Source organism: Tribolium madens, unplaced genomic scaffold, assembly GCF_015345945.1.
Source record: "Tribolium madens isolate multiple individuals breed KSU strain unplaced genomic scaffold, Tmad_KSU_1.1 Scaffold_91;HRSCAF=231;Tcas5.2_LG7, whole genome shotgun sequence".
In the NCBI taxonomy this organism is placed as follows: Eukaryota; Metazoa; Arthropoda; class Insecta; order Coleoptera; family Tenebrionidae; genus Tribolium; species Tribolium madens.
The window spans coordinates 12,657,063-12,677,454 of record NW_025401063.1 but is presented as its reverse complement, the minus strand read 5'-3'; the positions used below and the strand labels follow the sequence as shown (position 1 = coordinate 12,677,454).

Here is a 20,392-nt window from a genome sequence, read left to right as displayed (position 1 = left end):
CAATAAAAATAGAGCGGAAGCTGAAAGACAATATAGAGAAGAATACTCAAATAGAGTTCACCCAAATCGTTGGAAATTTAATCGAATTGAAAAACAACTGAGACGATTAGGTTTGCTACTTAAAAATAAAAAACCTGTGAGTTTTTGTGAAGAACAAAAAAATAGAAATCTGAATGTTCTGTTATCAGTCGAAGAAAATCCAAGAGTTTTTATAAGAAAACTCGCTCATCAACTGACAAATTATATTTGTCAAACCAACAATTTAACTGTATCCAAGCATTTTTTTATTCACATCTTTCCTTTAAATTTAAAAATCGGACTACGCGACCAATTTCCTTTATAAAATTCTAAGTTTTAAGATGTTTTTTGATTGCATTGTGTTACGCAAAATGTAATAAACAGTGGTTTACAGTATTTTTTATGTCAGTTATTATTGTTTGGAGGAAAAAAACATAGGTGTTCCATTTGAAAAACTAAATTTGGTAGCATTTCCGGCAACGCCGGATGTGCCAAAAAATTTGATACTTTTATTAAGAAAGCTAAGAATGAATATTATTACTTAAATATTACTTTTTGAAAAAAGAAGTAAGTTTAGATGTTATCAGCCGGGGCGACTTGGACCGAACACCCTGTATATACTTATTTTCTAGGCAAAATGGGTACTAGGACACAAATTTATTTAGTCGACATACTTAGAAAATTAAAAATTTGTTTTTTTTATTTTGAGTTATGTTACAAATCTTATAAATAACCTTAATTTATTTATGCTTTGAGTTCCTTATAAATGATTCAACAGTCAAAGAAAGAATTTTATAAAATTCTCAAATTGATGTGGGGATTTACACAGCAACGTCCCACTTTAGGCTTCTTCAATATGGAAAACATCTTCAGTAGTAAGAAGGCCCCTAGTGAACACAGCTACTTTTTAAGGAAAACACCCCGATTTTCAAGGGTAAACAGAAAAGCAGAAAAAATCGTGAAAACACACCCATTTTTAAGGTATATTTTAAAATTAACATTTTTTCAATGATTTTGTCCTGTTTTTCTATTGGGGCTATTTCAGCACACACAGGAATACGATTTCGGCCTAACAAATTTGGCCAAGAAAATTCGGTGTATACCCAAACGGAACCGCTAAAATCTGTTCATTTTTGGTTGTTTATTTTTAATTGCTTAACATTTTTTTATTGTTCCAACGGATAGAAATTTTATTCTAAGAAATGAAAAGAAAGATACATTATTCAAAATGTGGTAGTTCTAATAGATTGAATTTAATTAAGATGTATTGAAATTCGATACCTTATTGTAATGAAAATCGAAGTACAATGAAAAGATTTTAATCTCTCTAATTTTTTTGAAATTGACGTGTGGTAAACCCACTTCTTACTTTCAAATTCATATGAATTGATCAAATCAATGTTGTTTAAACAATTATCAGGAACACCTTGTTTGTGTGATATTATTTGTCCTTCACGAGATAATTTTTTTAACAATTCAAATTCTTCTTTATCAGGATTAACTTTAAGAAACTTGATTTTTTATTTTAAATTAAATTGTGGATAATATTCTCCTTTAAATTTAGGGATATAAACTTTTCCAAGCAAACAAACATACATATACTTTTATTTATCATTTATGAAATTATCCAAATTACAACTTCAGTTTGCAAAAATAACTAGATATACCTCTGTAATTGTGGACCGCATACGAGGCTCCTCTGCGACCATATTAAAATCCTGCACATTGCATGCACAACGAGCCGGTGCATAGGTTACTGATGCGTAAACTCTATCACCACTATATTGTTTTTCAACAACACGCATTCCAAAAACCATTCAGTAATATGATGAAACATTTTTTTTTAATCTTCCTCATTATCTGGAAATGGAATGATGATTTCCTCTCCGCTTAAATCGGGAGTCCTAACCTTGATTTTGTAAACGACCCTATACACACATGCTGGATGACAATTTCTTTTCCAATGTGTGATTTCATGTATCGTCACATCTATGTATAAGCTCCGCAAAAAAAGTTCTTTTCTGTATGTGGACAACCAATTATCCACGGCAATTCGTCTAAATTATTTATACATTAAAAAACAAATAGACACATACCAGGTGAATAAAAAGTATGGAACCAAGCGCTTTTTTCGTAAACTATGCAATTTACGAAAAAAATAATTAGTGTAGTGTAAAGTACAATTAAAATGTGACCATTTATCAAGAATAACATTTTTCGAAATTTCTTTTAGTTTTCGAGCTCTAGAAAAAAATTACCACTAATTAAATAAAATTGTTTTTTAGTAAGTACTTTTTTTTTAATTAATTGTTAAAGTTGCGTTCCGAGCCCATTACGAAGATTTTCCGAACTTGAACGAGGGGGTCGTCTCATAACTTTGGTCGTTGGAGAGCCCGGTTTTTTGTGCAGGTGCTTTGGGGTGGTTCCGGATGGATCAAAAAATCTAATAACAAAGCACCTGCATAGAAATCAGCGCTCTCCCATGATGAAATGCATGAAACAACCACTTCCGTTAAGTTCGGAAAATCTTCGTGATGAGTTCGGAACGCAACTTTAACAATTAATTAAAAAAAAGTTATGGCTAAAAAACAATTTTATTTAATTAGACGTCATTTTTAGATCATAATCTTTAATTTAAAAAAATGCCATAGTGGGTTGCCATTTAAAAAAAAAATTCCAAAACTCGAAAACTAAAAGAAATTTCGAAAAATTTTATTCTTGATAAATGGTCACATTTTAATTGTACTTTACGATACACTAATTATTTTTTTCGTAAAGTGCTTAATTTACGAAAAAAACGCTTGGTTCCATACTTTTTATTCACCTGGTATGTATTAAAACTTAGAGAGGATAGAAAGAGGACACATTGGTTATTTTGTTCTGTGGGTTATTTTATTATTCAAATAATCTTTTGGTGAAATTTTTGTGGGAATTGAATTAATTAAGAAACGATGTTAAACCAATTCATTTAATAATATTATAAAATATATTTTTTTTATATTATAAAATTTTCGGTTGTTCCAAAATACCTAAGTATATTGGGACAATGAATAAAGTACCAAAATAAAATTTTTCTTCAACAGTTAAAAATAATTACGGTTAATTATTTCCGTGATTTATTAGAAAGAGTCATATGAAAATAATCACAGACGATTAATTAGTTTTATTATTTGATTGACAAGACCACATTTAAAACCGAAAACTGTCAAGACAAATTTATCAGATTTAACTAATGTATTCGAAATATCATCAAATTCATAATATATTTTATCTTTAAAGAAATATAAATTTCTATATCTGAATGCTCTGCTTATATTTGGAGGTATTCCAGCAAATAATTCTGAATTAGGCCATTTTTCTTTGATCTAAACAAACACTCATCAAACTCAATGTATAAAACTTTATCATAAAATATATGTTTTTCCAGAATAAGTTCTAAATATTGCATCAATTCTTTTTCCGTTTGGTATTTCTAAATTTTCTATAGATTTACCATTATATCCATTTTTAACATTAAAACTTGGAAAATCATTTAAATAATATAAATTTTTAACAACTATTAAAACATCACCTGAAGGTGTTTGATAAATATGTGAAATTTCTTGAAAATCATCACCAAATAAGACATTTCTTTTGATAGTTTTCTAACCTTTTTGGGAACAACCTTTTTCACACCATGTAAATATCTGAAAAATTTGAGAATTTTGTTTTTGACAATTTACGTTTTTTTTTACACTCAAGTGTATGTAAAGTTTGTTTTTTAAATTTACGCGTGTGGATCAATTAATAATTCAAGAGACTTACCAGATAGCTATCTTTTTTCAACATTTGTAAACCGCCTTGTTACTCTCTCGCTACGTATTTGAGTAAGGTGATGAAATTTAACTCACTTTAACAAATGCGATTAAATTTATGCAGTGCCAGTGACGTACGCCAAAAGTGTGTCTTACATACCATCACGTAGGTCATTTGTAATTTCATTTTTAATGGAGAAAACTGTTCTAAGGCAAATATTTATACCCTTTATATCTTTGTAACAATCGTAATTCATGCCCTATAAAATGCCAGAGAGAAACTTTAATTTTTGACTTTAGTACCAAAATGTCAGCAGCTGTCAAATGTCAAAAACAGACAGAGGTCATGTCCTGACTGTTCTTGATTCACACTACCCCCACCAGCAAATAAAAAAAAAACTTTATTTACAACATACAGGGTGAATATAAAGTATGGAACCAAGCGGTTTTATTTTTAATCATTTGTCTCCAGAAAATAATAATTAATATAAATTAAAGTAATATAAAAAATGTGATCGTATTTTCAGAACGAAATTTTATTTTGTTTTTGAGTTATGCGATTTTTTTTGTCAAAATTGCAATTTATGTGAAAACATTTTTTTCAAAAAATTAAATATAAAGTAGATAGTTGTAATCCTTAGAGTATAGCTTTTATGAGAAAAATGATTTTATAGTGGGTTGCCATTTAAAAAAAAAAAATTTGTAGAACTCAAAAACAAAAGGAAATTTCGAAAAATTTTATTCTTGTTAAATCATCACATTTTTATAGTACTTTATCACTCATTAATTAGTTTTTTCAAAAAATAAATAGTTTAAGCAAAAAACCTTTGGTTCCATACTTTTTATTCACCTGGTATATATGGGTACCTATATAGAAATCTCTGCAATACAAAGTTATACATATCTATATGGTTTGGTTTTAATGTTATTACAAAAAAATATCTCTTGTTATGTAATATTCTTTCACTTTCCCCAAAACTGTATTATAAAAATTGACAGGTAACAAAATGCGGTGTCTGTTGGTAACAAGGCCTTGCTTAATAACTTAAATAAATTTGGCACAAAATAAATTATTTGATATTTTTGTTTTATTATTTTTTAGATCAGCGTAAATAAAAATAAAAAATTGAAAAACTATATTTCCTTCAGGATGCATAACATAAATAAGCATAATACAACCTCATCAATAATCTAGCAACGAAGCAAATTGGCAAAGTTTGTAAGTCAATTGTATGAAAATCGCAGTCTATTTAACAAGGTACAGTCTTCAACTCTATCTCCCTAGGACTTCATATTGTCTAAGATCCAGTCCATGTAATAAGCCACTCTAGTATAAACCCCCGGCAATACTCCTGCCCCGCAATTCCGAGGACCAAAAGAGACAATCCCTTGTTGCACCAACCGCGTGTCATCGTACAAAAGAGACATCACATGCAAAGGTCCTCCACTGTCCCCCCCACAAGAGTCACCCTTGGTCTTGCCACCCGCACATAACTGTTGGTGTGTAATTTTAGTCACGTCTTGATACAACTTATTACACTCTTCATGAGATACTATGGGAATTTGCACTTTCAACAAATCGGGACTACTGCGACCTGTTTCTGTAACTCCCCATCCTGTCACCACACAATTCCTGTTGGTGAAATTATAATTTCGAGCCTTGTCAAGTGGTAAACAAACTGGTCTAGTGTTTTCTGTAAATTTGAATTTTTTATTTGAGTTTCAAGCATGAAACTCTTACCTAATGATAAATTCATCCGTGTGACTCGAAGGAGCCCCACATCGTTAGTGTGAAGCGCAGTGTCGTAAGAAGGATGAGGAATAATTTCTTCTATGGACAAGTCTTGATATGGTGGAGCGCACACCAAGTCACCCTCACTTGTCAACTCGCAGTCTTTTTGCGTCTGGATGTTGTGATCCCCGACTCGAACTCCTATGCTGTCAATTGAAATTTATTTTAAGCTTAAATGCGAGTATAAGAAAAGCACTTACAGTGGATATTTATTATTTGTTATGCAATGTGCAGCAGTAAGGATATATCTTTCGTTGATGATTGTAGCTCCACATTTAAACTGGGGACCCCGAGCTACAAAAAAACGCAAAAAGGTGACGTGATTTTCAGAAAGTAAAAACAAAATTATAAATAGGTAAATCTTTCATTTGCATATTAATTACATGATTTAGCATAAAACTAACATTAAAATAAACTTGTACCAAAATATTCTTGGAAGCAATAAAAATTATGATGAACAAAGACTTTAATAAATATGCGGAAAATTGTGTATCAAAGATTCAAAATAAACTTGTGGTAAACGTCATACACTGATAAACATTGGCATAACGAGCGTTTTCTAATGAGATTGATAACGCACGGCTTAAATATTAATCAAAAAAGCCTAAAACAACAAATTGAAGAAAACAAACAAACACAAATTGTAGAATGCAGAAAAATTTTACTTTCCACATTTAGAATCTTTGTAATAAATCCTTTAAAGAACTAAAATGTACTAAATTTTATTGAAATACATATTTCAATGAACAAAAAAGGCATAAAAAATTGAATGTGTATACAAATTTTTACTTTCCTTATCCTATAATCGGCTGAAATTTGACCTACCCAGATTTTTACTTTTCTGGACAAATTATAGCTTCAAGACACCAAGAAAGTTGGTTTGGGCCATGGAGCCAAATTGTACGGTTGAAGATACAATTCATGAGGATACAAATTATTTAATTATAAATATAAATTATTTATTATAAAATGTGATAAAATAATAATAATACCGGGTACCTAACTAAAAAAAACTAATAATTTTTATTTAATAATCATCTTTCTTTAGAATATTTGTAATAGTTTTGTATGTACTCAAACGAGAACTGAAAATGTGAGCTTTGTTAAACTTATTCGGAAGCAAAGTTGAAAGTATTAACTAACCTGTTCGATATGACAACAGAGCCATCCAAGGAAATTCAAACAATCCAGTTTTGTTTCCATTAACAATCTTGTTATCTGTATCGAAGTAGCCGCAGTTTTTAGGCAAAAGTCCTATATTTTTATGCCTAGAAACATTCGGTGGTCCTGCTACATCAGGCTTCTTTTCACTTACGAGATCAAGCACTATAGGTTTTGCAGGACAACAAACTTTAGGATTTCTACCATCAAAACCACAATGGTACGATTTAAGTAAGTTAGTGATTCGTGCTGGGATAGGTTGAGGTACTTTATCTAAGACGTCCATGATATTTTTGCATGAGTATATAGAAATACAAGTTCCTGACGCTCCATCGGGTGTGGTGCAACCCTCGTCTTCCACCACCCATTCTGGAAAAACAACCGAATCGATGTCGTTGGTATCTAATTCAAGGACTAGAAGTAGTAGAAAATCGAAAGAAAGTGCTTTGCTAACATGCTTGTGTGTTTTTAGTATTAAACGTTACGAAAATGTTTGTAACTTTTATTAATACCTGAAAACCTAACCTGTAATCAGTAGATACTAGTACCTAGAAATTTATTTGTTGTTGATGTTGTTAAAATACGCATTAGATGATAATAAGCAATTTGCAAATAATGACGTGATGAAAATAAATTGTATGTAGTCGATTTTGACTCACAATCGACAAACCTGAAGAAACAAATTGCTAAAATTAACAAAATTTAAAAAAAATGTAAAGAAACTCTGAAACTTTAAATCCATACACTATGAGTTTAGCAATTTTAACAAATTATAATTTAAAGTTTCATGTATTTGGTAACAATTACATACAGATAATAAAAATAATTATAATAGATTATTAAAGATCTAAGCATTTGAACGCTTATGTCATTAGAATAATATAAATATTATGTTATTAGGAGTAAAAGTGATAGTTTATGTGTCGACGCTGAACGTTGATTATTAAATAATTCAGCATAAATCCCACTAAACTGGAGGAGGGTTATAGCCTGGGCTATAGCATAAAAGCAGTTGCAGACTAATAGAATTTGAACAAAAGCATAATTTTAAGAGTGAAAAAGAGATACAAACAAGAAGAAAGTATAGCTTCTTTTCAAGCAATACTTTTAAACTTAAAAACAGATAAGTAAATTTACACATTGAAAGAGTTAGAAAGAACGGGTTACTTGATTTTTACAATTATATTGTCCGCCGCTGTACATTTGCGGCCTTTGAAAACTAAGTCATTTTGGCCTTTTGGCAAGGTTTATTCTTCGACACTGTCAAAATTTACGGTTTTTCTCCTGTGTAAGGAAGTTTTGACAATTGTTTGGCATTTCTCAATACGAAACGTCAGATTATTTTTAACAGATATAAAGCAAGTTTAAACCTTGTTGAGTCTAATTCGAAGAATAAAATCTTGTATTCAACTCGTTTGAGTGAAATCGGACGCTTTATTCCACCTCGTAGATCATGGTTTAAAAATCCACTCGGTGAAATAATACGCCCGATTTACACTCAACTCGTAAACTCGTAGAATAAATAACTTTTTTATCAAGAATGACAATGTCAGTTTCAATTTTTCAGATTCGGATGGTGCTGCAATAAAATATTAGTTATTTCTGTCAACAAAATTTAAGTTCGTTGTTTTAAAATATAAAGAAACTCTACGACTATACGAATATTTGAATGACATTTTTGAAACTTCAGTTTCAAAACATTTTATAACGACAAAATTTTGGATTTGTCAAAGTGTTTTAGTTTTTGTAACTTTCTCAGTTTTTTCTTCCATAATTTATAAAAAAAGCAAAGTTTTTTTTTCAACCAACTACACAAATCGCTGATAAAAGAATGTCTAATGTAAACATAATTTAAATATGTTGTAAAACCATGAACTTTAAAGATATGAATGACATGTGGTCATGCACCTATTTCAGATTTCCCATAGTTTTTGAACAATTCTAAGAAATCAATTTCATGGGTATTTCCTAGTGAGTTGAAAGAATATGATCAAGTTATTGATTAAATGATAAAAAGTTCAATAACATAATAATCAGTTCAAGTTAATATCTACTATGTACTACTTACAAGTTAATTAATTGACAGTAGATACTGACATATTAGGTAGCTTTTAATTTAAATTATAACGAAGAAAATAAACACAAATAAAAATAATAAGCATGTAAATAACGAAACATTCAAATAATACGAAACCGGAAACTTTGGCCACAGGATTTGGACGTATGTACGTGTAACTTAAAATATCATAAAAGTGCAGTTGCTATAAGAAAAATACTTACGCGCTTTGGTAATCACAATAAGGTGAATTAACACAAAAACATAAAACTTGAATAAAACTTGATCGCAAGCCATGCTTTCCACCGACCACTTCCAAACCAACTGATCTCTCAGGCGTCCTTGTAGATCTTTTAAATGATGCAGTCTCTTAACGTCACTGAATATCATTAGCGAACGATAGTCTTCTCTCATTCAAGAATCGCTAAACCTAATTGTTTGAGGTAGGTAACTAGACAATGAATGAGAATGATAGGTTTACCACAAAAAGAAAATTTTTTGTAATTTCGCGTAACTTGATTTGTTGTAGGGTAAATAAGAGAATATAAGAACATGAATATGTTTTACTATAAACAAAAAAAATTGTTCCTTATTCCAAATTATCTAAAATCCACTTCATGTACTTTTGAACATTGGTGTAGATACCAGGACGACCACCTATACCACAATGAGTGGGTCCGAAAGAGACAATTCCGTATTGGACGTAACGGGGAGTCCCGTTTATGAGGTCGATACGCTTGAGAGGACTCCCACTGTCTCCACTACAAGAATCTTTGCCATGATCTGCACCAGCACAAATTTGCTTTTTGGTAATGGGTTTGAGGTCGTGGTAAAGAATTTGGCATTCTTCTCGGGCCATCACTGGTACTGATACTTTTCTGAGTACCATGCTCTTTGCTCCTTTAACAAAAAAAAATAGTAAATTTTTAACTAACAAATGTCTGGAATTGTATACCATCTTCAGTAGCACCCCAGCCCGCCACTGTCATTTCTTGCTCCTCCAACTTGGCATGCAACAACTCACCGAATGGTAAACAAATTGGTTTGACATTCTCTAAAAAATGAGATTTATTAATAATACAAATAAATAAATTAATTAATTAAAAATAATAAATAATAAATTATTTATTATTAAAAATAAAATAATAAATTACGAGTATTATAAGTTGAAACTGTATGTACCAGTGGCGACTCAGGATTCATAATCAAATAAAAACGAATCGTAATTAATGACGAGACGACGTAGAAGCCAAGTCTTTAATGAGAGGAGTCACCTAAAACCTTTTGCGTACGTGCATACAAGATTTTCTTGTTAAAGCTCCCAAAACACGAATTCACACCTCTTACTAATTAAAAAAAATTCCTTACCATAGTAACCAATTTTATTTTTTAGTCCGCAAAAACTGTTTTTGGGGACTGTACCTAAAATAACCGTTTTGCGTACTATTTTATTGAGCCTGGAAAAGACTCATTTTAGGGACTCTTTTAAAATATTTGTGATTATATTTTTCTAGATATGTCAAAACTTCTTAAGTTTAGTTCTACATATGACTTTAATAAGTACCACCTTCTTTCTTAACTATTTTTATGTTTGAAGATTTTTTATAATTGTCCGAAAAGAAAAACAAAGTTTTTAATATTGTACATTCCTATCGAGAAAAAAATTATTTTAAGGTCACAAGCCGCCACTGCTATCATCCCACGTTTTCCTACTGACCAAATTACCATAACTATAATTCGCTGGTGTGTCCAGTCTGATCAAGGCAATATCATTTATAAATGTCGTTGGATCGTAAAATGGATGGATTATGGCCTTGTCGATAGATATATCTTGTACAGGGGATTCACAGTTTTGCCCATTGGGGTCACAGTCCGGGTCTGTCATTATGTTGTATTCACCTAAGCGAACTCCCATTCTAGAATCATGGGTTTTCCACTAATAACTGGTGGGTTTTTAAACTTACATGGTTGTATTTTCAATGCAATGTGCGGCTGTAAGAACGTACCGAACCGTTATTAAAGTTCCTCCACATCTGAAGTCTCGTTGAGAAGAAGAATTCCCTGGAAATAATTTCTATAATAAATACTTAATTATGTTAGTAAATAATTAATGTGACTTTTTTAACAAGAAGAAGTTAGGCATTTTTTCTTTAGATTACCTACATGTAAATTGATATACAATATTTATTTATTATTTGATTAATGAATACTTTGGTAAATTTAATTTTTATTTGCCCACTTGAGCTTGGAAAATTACTGCTATTCACACTTGGTTAAGCATAAGTACACACTCTGGAAAAAAAATCCAATAAAGTTTTAGGAATGAGCACAATATTATTTAATTTTACGGTTTTTCATCTTACTTTTATTACAAAACAAATTAATGCAGGTACTTAAAACTAAATTATGCTTATTTATTATTTAAACGTATTTAAACAATGAGATATACTGATATGCTTTGTTTACTGAAAAAATAGGATCTTTGCCAGTTATTAATAGTATTTTCTTCTTCGTTACCTACGAAAGTAATTTGCATCATGTTAAATAAGTTTTTCTACAAAACATACACATATCTCTGAATCATAATAAACATAAAGCAATTTTCTTCTTTTGTATAAAGTCAAATTAATTACCGCTCACAGCCAATTAATTTAGTACCTGTTTTGTAAGCAATCAAGGCCATCCAAGGAAATTCCCCCGGACTAGTTCTTGTTCCTGAAGTAATCCTTAGACCGTTAGAAATTTGACCACACTTATCCATAGGCAAAAAGTCAAAATTCTGATGGTTCACCAAATCCTCACTAACTCTATAAACACGAGGTGCGTTTGTTATATTCTCTGACATTTTTTCCGTCGCCTCTGTAGGTTCTACAGGCACACAACAAATTTTTGGTACATTTTTAATAAAGCCACAATATGTTCTTTTAGCTGTAAATAAACTGTAGCCTTGCGATGCGTTTGGACAGTTTGGAATCTCAGTGCACACATTTGGTGGACGACAATAGTAGACTAGAAAATATATTATAAATAACATTTAATTAAAATAATGTACTTACAGTGTAGGATGTGACTTGAGACAAAAGTGTTGACACAAATTAAAAATAAAAACAATTTCTGTAACATCTTAAAATTTCAGATTTACATTTCACACTGCATATTACAAATTTTCAATTTTCTGTGTTTATGTGAAAATAGAATAGTTAAAACTGGTTATACTTTGTGTAAAGTGCAAAAACTTGACCATCAGGTGAATACAAGTGCACAAACGATTATTAAACATAAGTGACATCATTAATTTCTCCAATGTTACAATAATTTTTTAATGGATCTTATTATTTCTAACTACACCACGTAAAAAGCTTCACTTTAAAGACATAGGAACTAAACGAGAATGAATGATTCTTGTAGGCACTAGATGCCACACCTTTCTTGTAAGAAAGTAGAGTCTAGAGGGTAGAATGTAGGGTAGAAGTTTGAATAGTTAAAATAAATTTTATGCAAGTTCATACATAATTTATTATTGAATTATTATACCTACTGAACTGATAAATAAATATTTTTTTAATTACTTAACTTCATGAACAACTAAAATAAATGATACCACGTTTATTTAATCGGAATACCTAAATTGATTTAAAAATACCAACAATTAACACCGTTGTAAACACTGCTATCTTTTTACCTCGTGCAGCGTACAGCTCAAATATCTTTCATCATTAATTATCAGAAATTAAATTTTCCTTAGTGTTGCCATAAACATTTTGTAGTCAGGTCGCTTCACATTTTAAGCATCTGATAACAGTAAGTACCTATCTAACTATACTCAGTTATTGATATTAGAAAATAATATTAGGCTCTGAATAATTCCGACTTTATGAAGATGTGACAGTATGTGTATAAGTTTCACAGATCTTTCACAACCTAGTTTTTTTTAGTAGTCAATAATCATTATCTTATCATTATTATACAAATTACTTATTACTTTAATAAAATTCAGAAAACGAAAGATACGACTGACTTAAATTCTAAAAAAAATCCTTTTGGCTAAATACCTACCAACATTTGAAAAAATGTAAATTGATTGGATACAGAAATTAATTATAAGAGGTATTAGGCACTAGAATTACAAATACTTGTATACAGTATGTCCCCGGATTGTGTTTACAAGAGGAAAAAAAAATCTTTGATTTTACGCCAAAACTGGAAAGGAAAAACATGTTTTGCTTTACCTGAAACGAGCAAAACTGTAATTAAAATTTTATTATTCTCAATAAAGAGAAACGTTCATTTTTCTCTTGATTTTGGACTTATAATAATTTTTCTCTGCTTTTTAAGTCCTATCACATTGGCGGTTTTATTATTTTGACAAGTTAAATAACAAAAATGTTTGTGAAAAACATAATTTTAATTAATGGCAACTCAAAGAAACAGCTTTAAGATAAAAACCAAAGTCATTTTTAACAATAACTATCATTATTTAATTAATAAATTAATTGTCAAAGTGACATAGTTGTCAAATAAATAAAACCGACAATGTGATAAGACTTAAAAAGATGAGAAAAATTATTCGAAAATATGTCGAAAATCAAGAGAAAAATTAATTTTTCTTTTCACTGAATCAGAATAATGAAATTTTAAGTACAGATTTGCTCGTTTTAGGTGAAGCAGAAAATGTTTTTCCTTTGCAGTTTTAGCGTAAAATCAAAGATAAAAACTTTTTCCTCTTGTAAACTTAATCCGGGGACATACTGTATAAAATCTCGATCTGTGCAAACAGAATGTAACATAGGTAATGGTAATGACTAATGATTTAAAAATATACTCTTTTTCATATTAATGTGCACCAAGTAGGTTGTAGAAGTCTAAATGAATCTTTACTTTAAAGGCCGATTTACACAAAAAGTTTCATTAATGTCTTTCAGAGCAAATTTAATCACATCAATACTACAATAATGACAATAATCTTGATGTTTGCTATCCTATGTTAATTACGTTGTTAATTTTAATTATTTTTTGTTACATGCGGTACACAATTATTTGAAAAAATAATTTTTAGGGAAAATTGAAGTTAGAATTGTTTAAATTTTCGCATGGTTGCCACCCTAAAATGATCCCTTTCTATGCACCTTAATTTGAAAACGAGTATAAGTTGCAGTGCACTCTTCTGGCTGTCATTATTATTGAAAATTGTTTTTTTTTTCTAAATCTTAAAGAATATTAAATTCTGTAATTTTGTAAATGCGATTAACTTCCGGCGGAACTGGTGGAAAGTGAGAATACTTCCTATTCCTAACTTCACAATCTTCACAGTTCCTAACACAAACAAAACAGCTGATGTTCAGCATTGCTTTTTAAGATAATTATATTGAACATGGATTCTGAAAGCGGCCATATTATACCAGAAAATAGAGATGAAACAGCAGGGCCTTCCATTTCAGATTCTGAATCTGGTAAGTGGCATTTTAGTTCCCTATTATCAATTCTTAAACATATTTTTAGAGGTTAGGGAGCCTAATCAAAGTAACAGAAGGAGGTCTAAGAAAAGACAAGATAGATGTACTATTTTACTTAAAAGGCAACGCAAAATGTTTGGTAAAATATAATGTTCTTTAACAATTTTTCGGTTCTTTTGTTTATTATGTTTTTTAGAGAAAATGTTGGATATTGCTATACGCAAGAAAAGGCTGCAACTAGATTATATGAGGAAGGAACTTGAAATGAAAAGACAATTACATAATTTAAAGATGCAGATGTTGAGAAGTGAGCTAGATTTTAAAAAGAGACTTTTGGCTCTAATGAATGTGGATATTGAAGACGTTAATGTGTAATTGATAAGTCTAATGCTTTGTATTTTGTAAGATTTTTGATAAGTATTGAATAAAATGTTTTGTGATAACATAATTATTGGAGTTGAAACATATTTTGTTAATAAATCAGTACTTCCACCTTTACAGGATACTACGAGTAGGTAGAAGATATCTTAGGCCTGCACATATTTATCCAAAATTTCTGTATTACTGGTTGCCAGTAATTTTCACTTACAATGAAAAATAAATCGTTTTTCTAATTTGTTTATCCAAACGATAAAATAATTAACAAAAAACTGTTTTTATATACGCAAATCAAAATATTTATTATTGTAAATTTTGTTTTTTTTAATAAAAATAGGAAAAACAAATAATTATTATCAACGTTTGAGATTTTCACCTTTTGTGTAAACAGTGTTTTAGATCCGCTATAAAAGTCTAAACAACGTGAATCTAATTGAAGAGTGATTTAAGATGAACATACAAATGTTACTAACATGTGCTGTTTTTCTCATATGCCCAACAACTTTTGGTTTGTTGCATGTTTTTTTCTATAATTTTTTATCTCCGTTTCGATAACACACAGTATTTGCAGCTGTAAATAAATTATCAGAATGCCCTCCGCCTTTATCATGCCTCCTCATTACAAAATGCAAACCCCTCATGGGTGCAATAAAAACTACACAAAATTCTCCCGCAATAATAAGATTCCTAAAAGCTCAAATCTGTAGTCACAACAACAAGCAAGAGCCAAAAGTGTGTTGTCCGGTAGATAATCCTGTCAACAATAAAAGTGAGTACCTATCTATTTTATTATTTTATTGCTTCTGAATACCAAGTATGTAAAACAATTAGGTGAATCACCGTGCAAACCTTCTTTTCGATGCGTCAGTTTGTCTGGATGCGGCCCTTTGATGTATTTGGTAAATTTGGAAAAACCGATGCCAGCAGGGATTGCAAAGTTTATCAAGTCTCAGCAGTGCGGCACAGGTAAAACCTATCCCAAGGTGTGTTGTAAACTGGAGGTACAAGAGTCGGGTCTTGAAAAATCCCCACAAAGTGTTACGGAAAAAACTTCATTACCAACGAAAGTAAAGGCCGAAATCATGAATAAACTTTTTAATAATGGATTTTTTGATTTTATAAACTATGACCTGTTCGTCAGGTAAAAAATGCATAAATTTTAAATAAATACTATCAAGTAGGCAAAGTGTATTTTATTTTGAACGGTTTGATTTTAAAATATTTAAAAGATTTAATTAAACAGTGCTTTTGGGATTACAAAGGACAATCGGAAAAATTTCTACTCTTACTTTTCGATTTGTGTTAGACTCTTGGATTAGAACAATACGCCCCAAGCTAAAACTTCATCATTTTTAGAGATCTATGATTAATGAAAATTTGTAGGTCGAAAAAAGAATTAGAATAGACAAAAAGTTTGCTACTAAAATTTGTGTTGATATACCAGAATAGATTAAATATTTCAGCATTGCTTTTTAACTGTTACTATGTCATTATCAACAAGGCAAAACAGGCTGAATTATAAAAAAACGCTGCAATCCATAATTTCATATTATTTTTAAAGATATGATATAACAATACTTCTTTGATCAAATTTGAACTGTATAAGTATATCTATTGTGAGAAATTGTTTAATGTAGACGTTCGATCAATACGAATAGATGATAATAAACTATGCAAGTTTATTCCAAGAAGTATTGTCATATCTTTAAAAGAGTTTGGCTTGGGGCGTTTTTTATAATCTATGCTGTATTTTATATCTTTACAGTTTTCTTAAACAGGTTTACATTTTAGCCTTTAGATGGCAGATTATCACTAAAATAATTCACATAAAAATGAAAGATATAATTATAAAGAATAAAGTACATATTTGATATTAAACAATAAGAGTAATTAGTACTTAAACTAAAGACAAGTTTAGTTTGATTCATGTGTAAAAGCGATACAGTGCAAAAACGACACTGTGACACTGGTTATTATCTAATTAGGAGTAAAGTCGACACTTTTACCTCTTTATCCCTTTCCCTATTTATAGGTCTGTAAAGCTAAATAACGTCTCAAAAGTGACACTACGTATTTAGAAACATATATTTATACTAGTTATTTACTTGCTAAGGTATATTTACTTACACATAACAAAAAATTAAAATAAATAGTTTCAGAAACAAATGGATTTGCTATAAGAGAACCATTTCTGCCTGGATTATCAAAAACGCTCCAAGCCATAAGTTAATTATTTTTTAGAATATGACAATACTTTTTTCATCACAATTGAACAGTTTTGTTGTAAGCCGTTTTTTGGGATGGACTCTTATTCAATATGAATCGTGACAATAAACTGTCCAACATTGTTCTTAATAGTATTGTCATATTTTTAAAAATATTGAAATTATGGCTTTGGGAGTTTTTTTATAATACAGTTTTTATAATACATAACAAGTTAACAACATTAAAGATTAAATACTTACAATGCCATACATAAAAATAAATTCCTACATAATTATTCCTAATTTAGAAGACACTGTGTAAAGGCATCTAAACATTTTTTTTTATTTTTTATATTGTTTTCTAAATTTTTAATAATTTTGGTAATTTTATCGTTTATAAGTCAGTCATGCCACAGGCATCGTCACTTTTCAAAATGTTTTTTCTAGGTATATGAAAGAGTGGAGCTTCTTGGCTTAAAATTTGTCAGTAGGGATCAGTTGTAACATAGATTTTTCTTTTACACAGAAATCAAATGTTTTTAACCTATTTCACTTTAAAAACGCAGTTCCGACGTTGCCAGTGAGGCGATAGCTATGGCACGGGTATTACCTTTATATATACTTAGTATACATAGTTTTTTTTTGCATACATAAGGAATTAAAGAAGTGTCGCTTTTAAATCAAAAGGAATAGTCGATTTTGCTTCAATAATGGTCAGTGTCGTTTTTGCACAGCGTCTCTTCTACATGGATACCGTTTAGTTCACTAGAATTACTTATTGATTTATGCCTCAAAAAATAACAAAAGCTAAAAACAAATTGTTTCTACTATTTGTTTGAATCTCATTGGTATGACTTTCAATATTAGCATCAATTTTTATACGAAATTTCATAAAGAGGGATTCTTAGATAACATTTTCTGAACATACCCCTAAACAATGCAATAAGTTTTTTCTTCAACTATTTAATGGTTCAAAATGAGTCCAAATGAAACGAAATATTATACACGACGATAAAGATTGTTTATCTAAAAACTCCACTCGCGACTTCGTCACTCGTAAACTTAACCTTTTCGCTCGTAGATAAACAATTTCTTTTTCGTCTTGTATAATAAATAACTATTTTTAAACAGAAGTCATTCATGTATTTTTTTAAACAAAATATGGTGTCATAATGTATTTAATATACGTGGTGAATTTAAAGTATGTGAAAATATTTTAACAGGCGATAGTAGAGCTCTAAAGAAGTCAAAGTAACTAAACTTGTCTTATCCGAATGTTTATATACTTTCTGATGACATATAGAGGTGCAACCTCCACCTTTGCGTCGGAAAAATTGTCAAAAAAGCAACATAAACAAAGTTTAAATCTTTTGAATACTTTATACCAAAATTTACATTGCTAGTTGTAGGTAATGAAATCCGGTGCTATATCTTTAACAAAAAAAAAAATGGTTACAAAATTTTTACCGTTTTATATATTTTTTTAAATGAGGAATTTTTTGTGCCTGTTTTTGTTAGTTTTCACTCATTTTTTTTGAAACAATGAAATAAATTTTGAAGAGCTAACCTTGGAGATTACACCGTGCAATCAAATAAAAAATAAATTACAGTAGGCGTCGATTAAATTCTACAGTTGGCAACACATTGACTGGGAATCTGGGCTCGAAATTTTCCACACAAACTGAAAGTGAAAATGACCATCCACCGTTTTTCTCTTGTACAGCAATAAAAATTTTCTGCTCTAAAGTATACATTATTTCACTCAAAAGGAATAAAACGCAAACTTGTCAAAGTTTTCGCTGACATATGATGTCAAAAATCAGGATTGCCATCTGAAGGACTTTAATCACCGCCTACTCTATTTTTTTTTTTTTTGATCGCACGGTACTTGTTTGTTACAATTTGACTTGGTGAAGTTAAATACTGCGCCTCAAATTTAAACTTATTCGACAAACAAAACCCTCTGTATCTCAAAAACTATTAACATTCGGTTAAGACAAGTTGAGTTATTTTGACTTCTTTTGTGCTTTACCATCAACTGTTAAAATATTCGCACATATGTACTACTTTAAAATAATGCCGTATAAGAAACTCTGTGCGAATACAATAATTACGTACAGTTGGTCATTTTTAATAGAGCCACCTGTATGTATACAAGGTGATTCTTTTAGGGCCTATATTAGAAACTTTTTAACTTCTAATGCAGATAGAAATTTAAAATTTGGTACACATCTCAAATCGACCAGTCTAAGTTCAATTAAATTATTTTAAAAATGGCTGAATTTCCGGAACTACGAGAAATTGGCGCCAACTTTGAAATTTTAAATGGTAACCACTTATTTTGATTGCATTTTTGAATTTTCCTCTCCAAACTGAGTAAAATGTATCTAGTTATTAGAACTTATCTGTCATAGTTTTTGACATATGTCAATTTTTTGCTCAAAATTTTTATTTTCAGAGGTTTATTAAAAACATCACAGCTCTTGAACCGTTTGCGATAAGTCAATAATTTTTTTTGCATTCGACAACCAAACGTCCGAAGAATTTCCTAAAATTTTCAAAATTGTCAACTGTCAAATTGCAAAGCTTATATGATTTTTTGAAAATATAAATATAAAAAAAAATATAAAATATATTTAACAAACAACTATAACTCAGTTTTTTCAAATAAAATGACCCCATTTTCTCAACGGCAAGCGAAAGTACATCGATTTCTAGAAGGACTTTTATCAACATGTCCTTACAGTTTCTAAAATAATCACGAAAAACATGTTTTTGTTTTTTATTTTTATAAAATAAATAAATAAATAAATAAATAATCACGTAGGCTTTGGAAAATGATCAATACGTATTAAAGATTTAGTCTACACAACACCCATTCGGAATTACGAAGAATTGAGGCAAGGATTGAGGCGGAATTTAATAATCTTCAACCAAATGAAATAATGGAAGCCACTCAATCAGTTCACCATCGAGTTTTGGAATGGTTAAAAATGGTAAACATATCGAACATCTGTATTAATTATGGTATATCTTTATTGTATTTTTTCAAAGCCAATGTGATTAACTATAAAAATAAAAATTATAACATGTTTTTCGTGATTATTTCAAAAACTGTAAGAGATAGGTAAAGGACATGTTGATAAAAGTCCCTCTACAAATTAATGTACTTTTGATTGCCGTTGAGAAAATAGAGTCATTTCCTTTGAAAAAACTGAGTTATAGCGGTTAGGTAATGATCATTTTCAAAAAATCATACTAGCCTTGCAATTTGACAGTTGACAATTTTGAAAATTCTAGAAAACTTTTAGAACCTTTGGTTATCGAATGCAAAAAAAAATATTCACTTATCGCAAAGGGTTCAAGAGCTGTGATGTTTTGAATGAACCCCTGCAAGTGAAAATTTTGACCAAAAAATTGACATATGTCAAAAACTATGACAGATAGGTACTAACAACTTGGTACATTTTACTTAGTTTAAAGAGGAGAATTCAACAATGCAATAAAATTAAGTGGGTACCATTTAAAATTTCAAA

At 30.0% G+C, this 20,392-nt stretch overlaps 3 protein-coding genes across 3 annotated transcripts; 2 read left to right on the top strand and 1 right to left on the bottom strand.

Moving 5' to 3' along the window:
• Window positions 1-4,933: 4,933 nt before the first annotated feature.
• Window positions 4,934-12,172, bottom strand: LOC123011851. The gene is made up of 11 exons (XM_044409501.1): window positions 11,878-12,172; window positions 11,480-11,830; window positions 10,786-10,882; window positions 10,547-10,737; window positions 9,777-9,875; window positions 9,413-9,721; window positions 9,046-9,225; window positions 6,748-7,134; window positions 5,805-5,898; window positions 5,554-5,750; window positions 4,934-5,506 (listed from the first exon to the last, which is right to left on the bottom strand). Exons 1-11 carry the CDS (start codon window positions 11,942-11,944, stop codon window positions 5,094-5,096), a joined length of 2,385 nt encoding a protein of 794 aa, XP_044265436.1. The 5' UTR covers window positions 11,945-12,172; the 3' UTR covers window positions 4,934-5,093.
• Window positions 12,173-13,959: 1,787 nt separating this feature from the next.
• On the top strand, window positions 13,960-14,722 carry LOC123011239. Its single transcript, XM_044408595.1, has 3 exons — window positions 13,960-14,271; window positions 14,321-14,413; window positions 14,471-14,722. The coding sequence occupies exons 1-3, from the start codon at window positions 14,193-14,195 to the stop codon at window positions 14,647-14,649; spliced, it is 351 nt and encodes a 116-aa protein (XP_044264530.1). The 5' UTR covers window positions 13,960-14,192; the 3' UTR covers window positions 14,650-14,722.
• A 299-nt stretch (window positions 14,723-15,021) lies between these two features.
• Window positions 15,022-15,797, top strand: LOC123011850. Its single transcript, XM_044409500.1, has 3 exons — window positions 15,022-15,160; window positions 15,224-15,421; window positions 15,484-15,797. Exons 1-3 carry the CDS (start codon window positions 15,103-15,105, stop codon window positions 15,795-15,797), a joined length of 570 nt encoding a protein of 189 aa, XP_044265435.1. The 5' UTR covers window positions 15,022-15,102.
• The last annotated feature ends 4,595 nt before the right edge of the window (window positions 15,798-20,392 follow it).

Coding starts and splice junctions, on each gene's coding strand:
- LOC123011239 (XM_044408595.1), top strand. CDS start 14,193: ATGGATTCTGAAAGCGGCCATATTATACCAGAAAATAGAGATGAAACA. Junction 14,272..14,320: donor CATTTCAGATTCTGAATCTG/GTAAGTGGCATT, acceptor ACATATTTTTAG/AGGTTAGGGAGCCTAATCAA. Junction 14,414..14,470: donor AAGGCAACGCAAAATGTTTG/GTAAAATATAAT, acceptor TATGTTTTTTAG/AGAAAATGTTGGATATTGCT.
- LOC123011850 (XM_044409500.1), top strand. CDS start 15,103: ATGAACATACAAATGTTACTAACATGTGCTGTTTTTCTCATATGCCCA. Junction 15,161..15,223: donor CATATGCCCAACAACTTTTG/GTTTGTTGCATG, acceptor CAGTATTTGCAG/CTGTAAATAAATTATCAGAA. Junction 15,422..15,483: donor TAATCCTGTCAACAATAAAA/GTGAGTACCTAT, acceptor TAAAACAATTAG/GTGAATCACCGTGCAAACCT.
- LOC123011851 (XM_044409501.1), bottom strand. CDS start 11,944: ATGTTACAGAAATTGTTTTTATTTTTAATTTGTGTCAACACTTTTGTC. Junction 9,876..10,546: donor ACCAGCGAATTATAGTTATG/GTAATTTGGTCA, acceptor CTCATTTTTTAG/AGAATGTCAAACCAATTTGT. Junction 9,226..9,412: donor GATTTTAGATAATTTGGAAT/AAGGAACAATTT, acceptor GAATGAGAGAAG/ACTATCGTTCGCTAATGATA.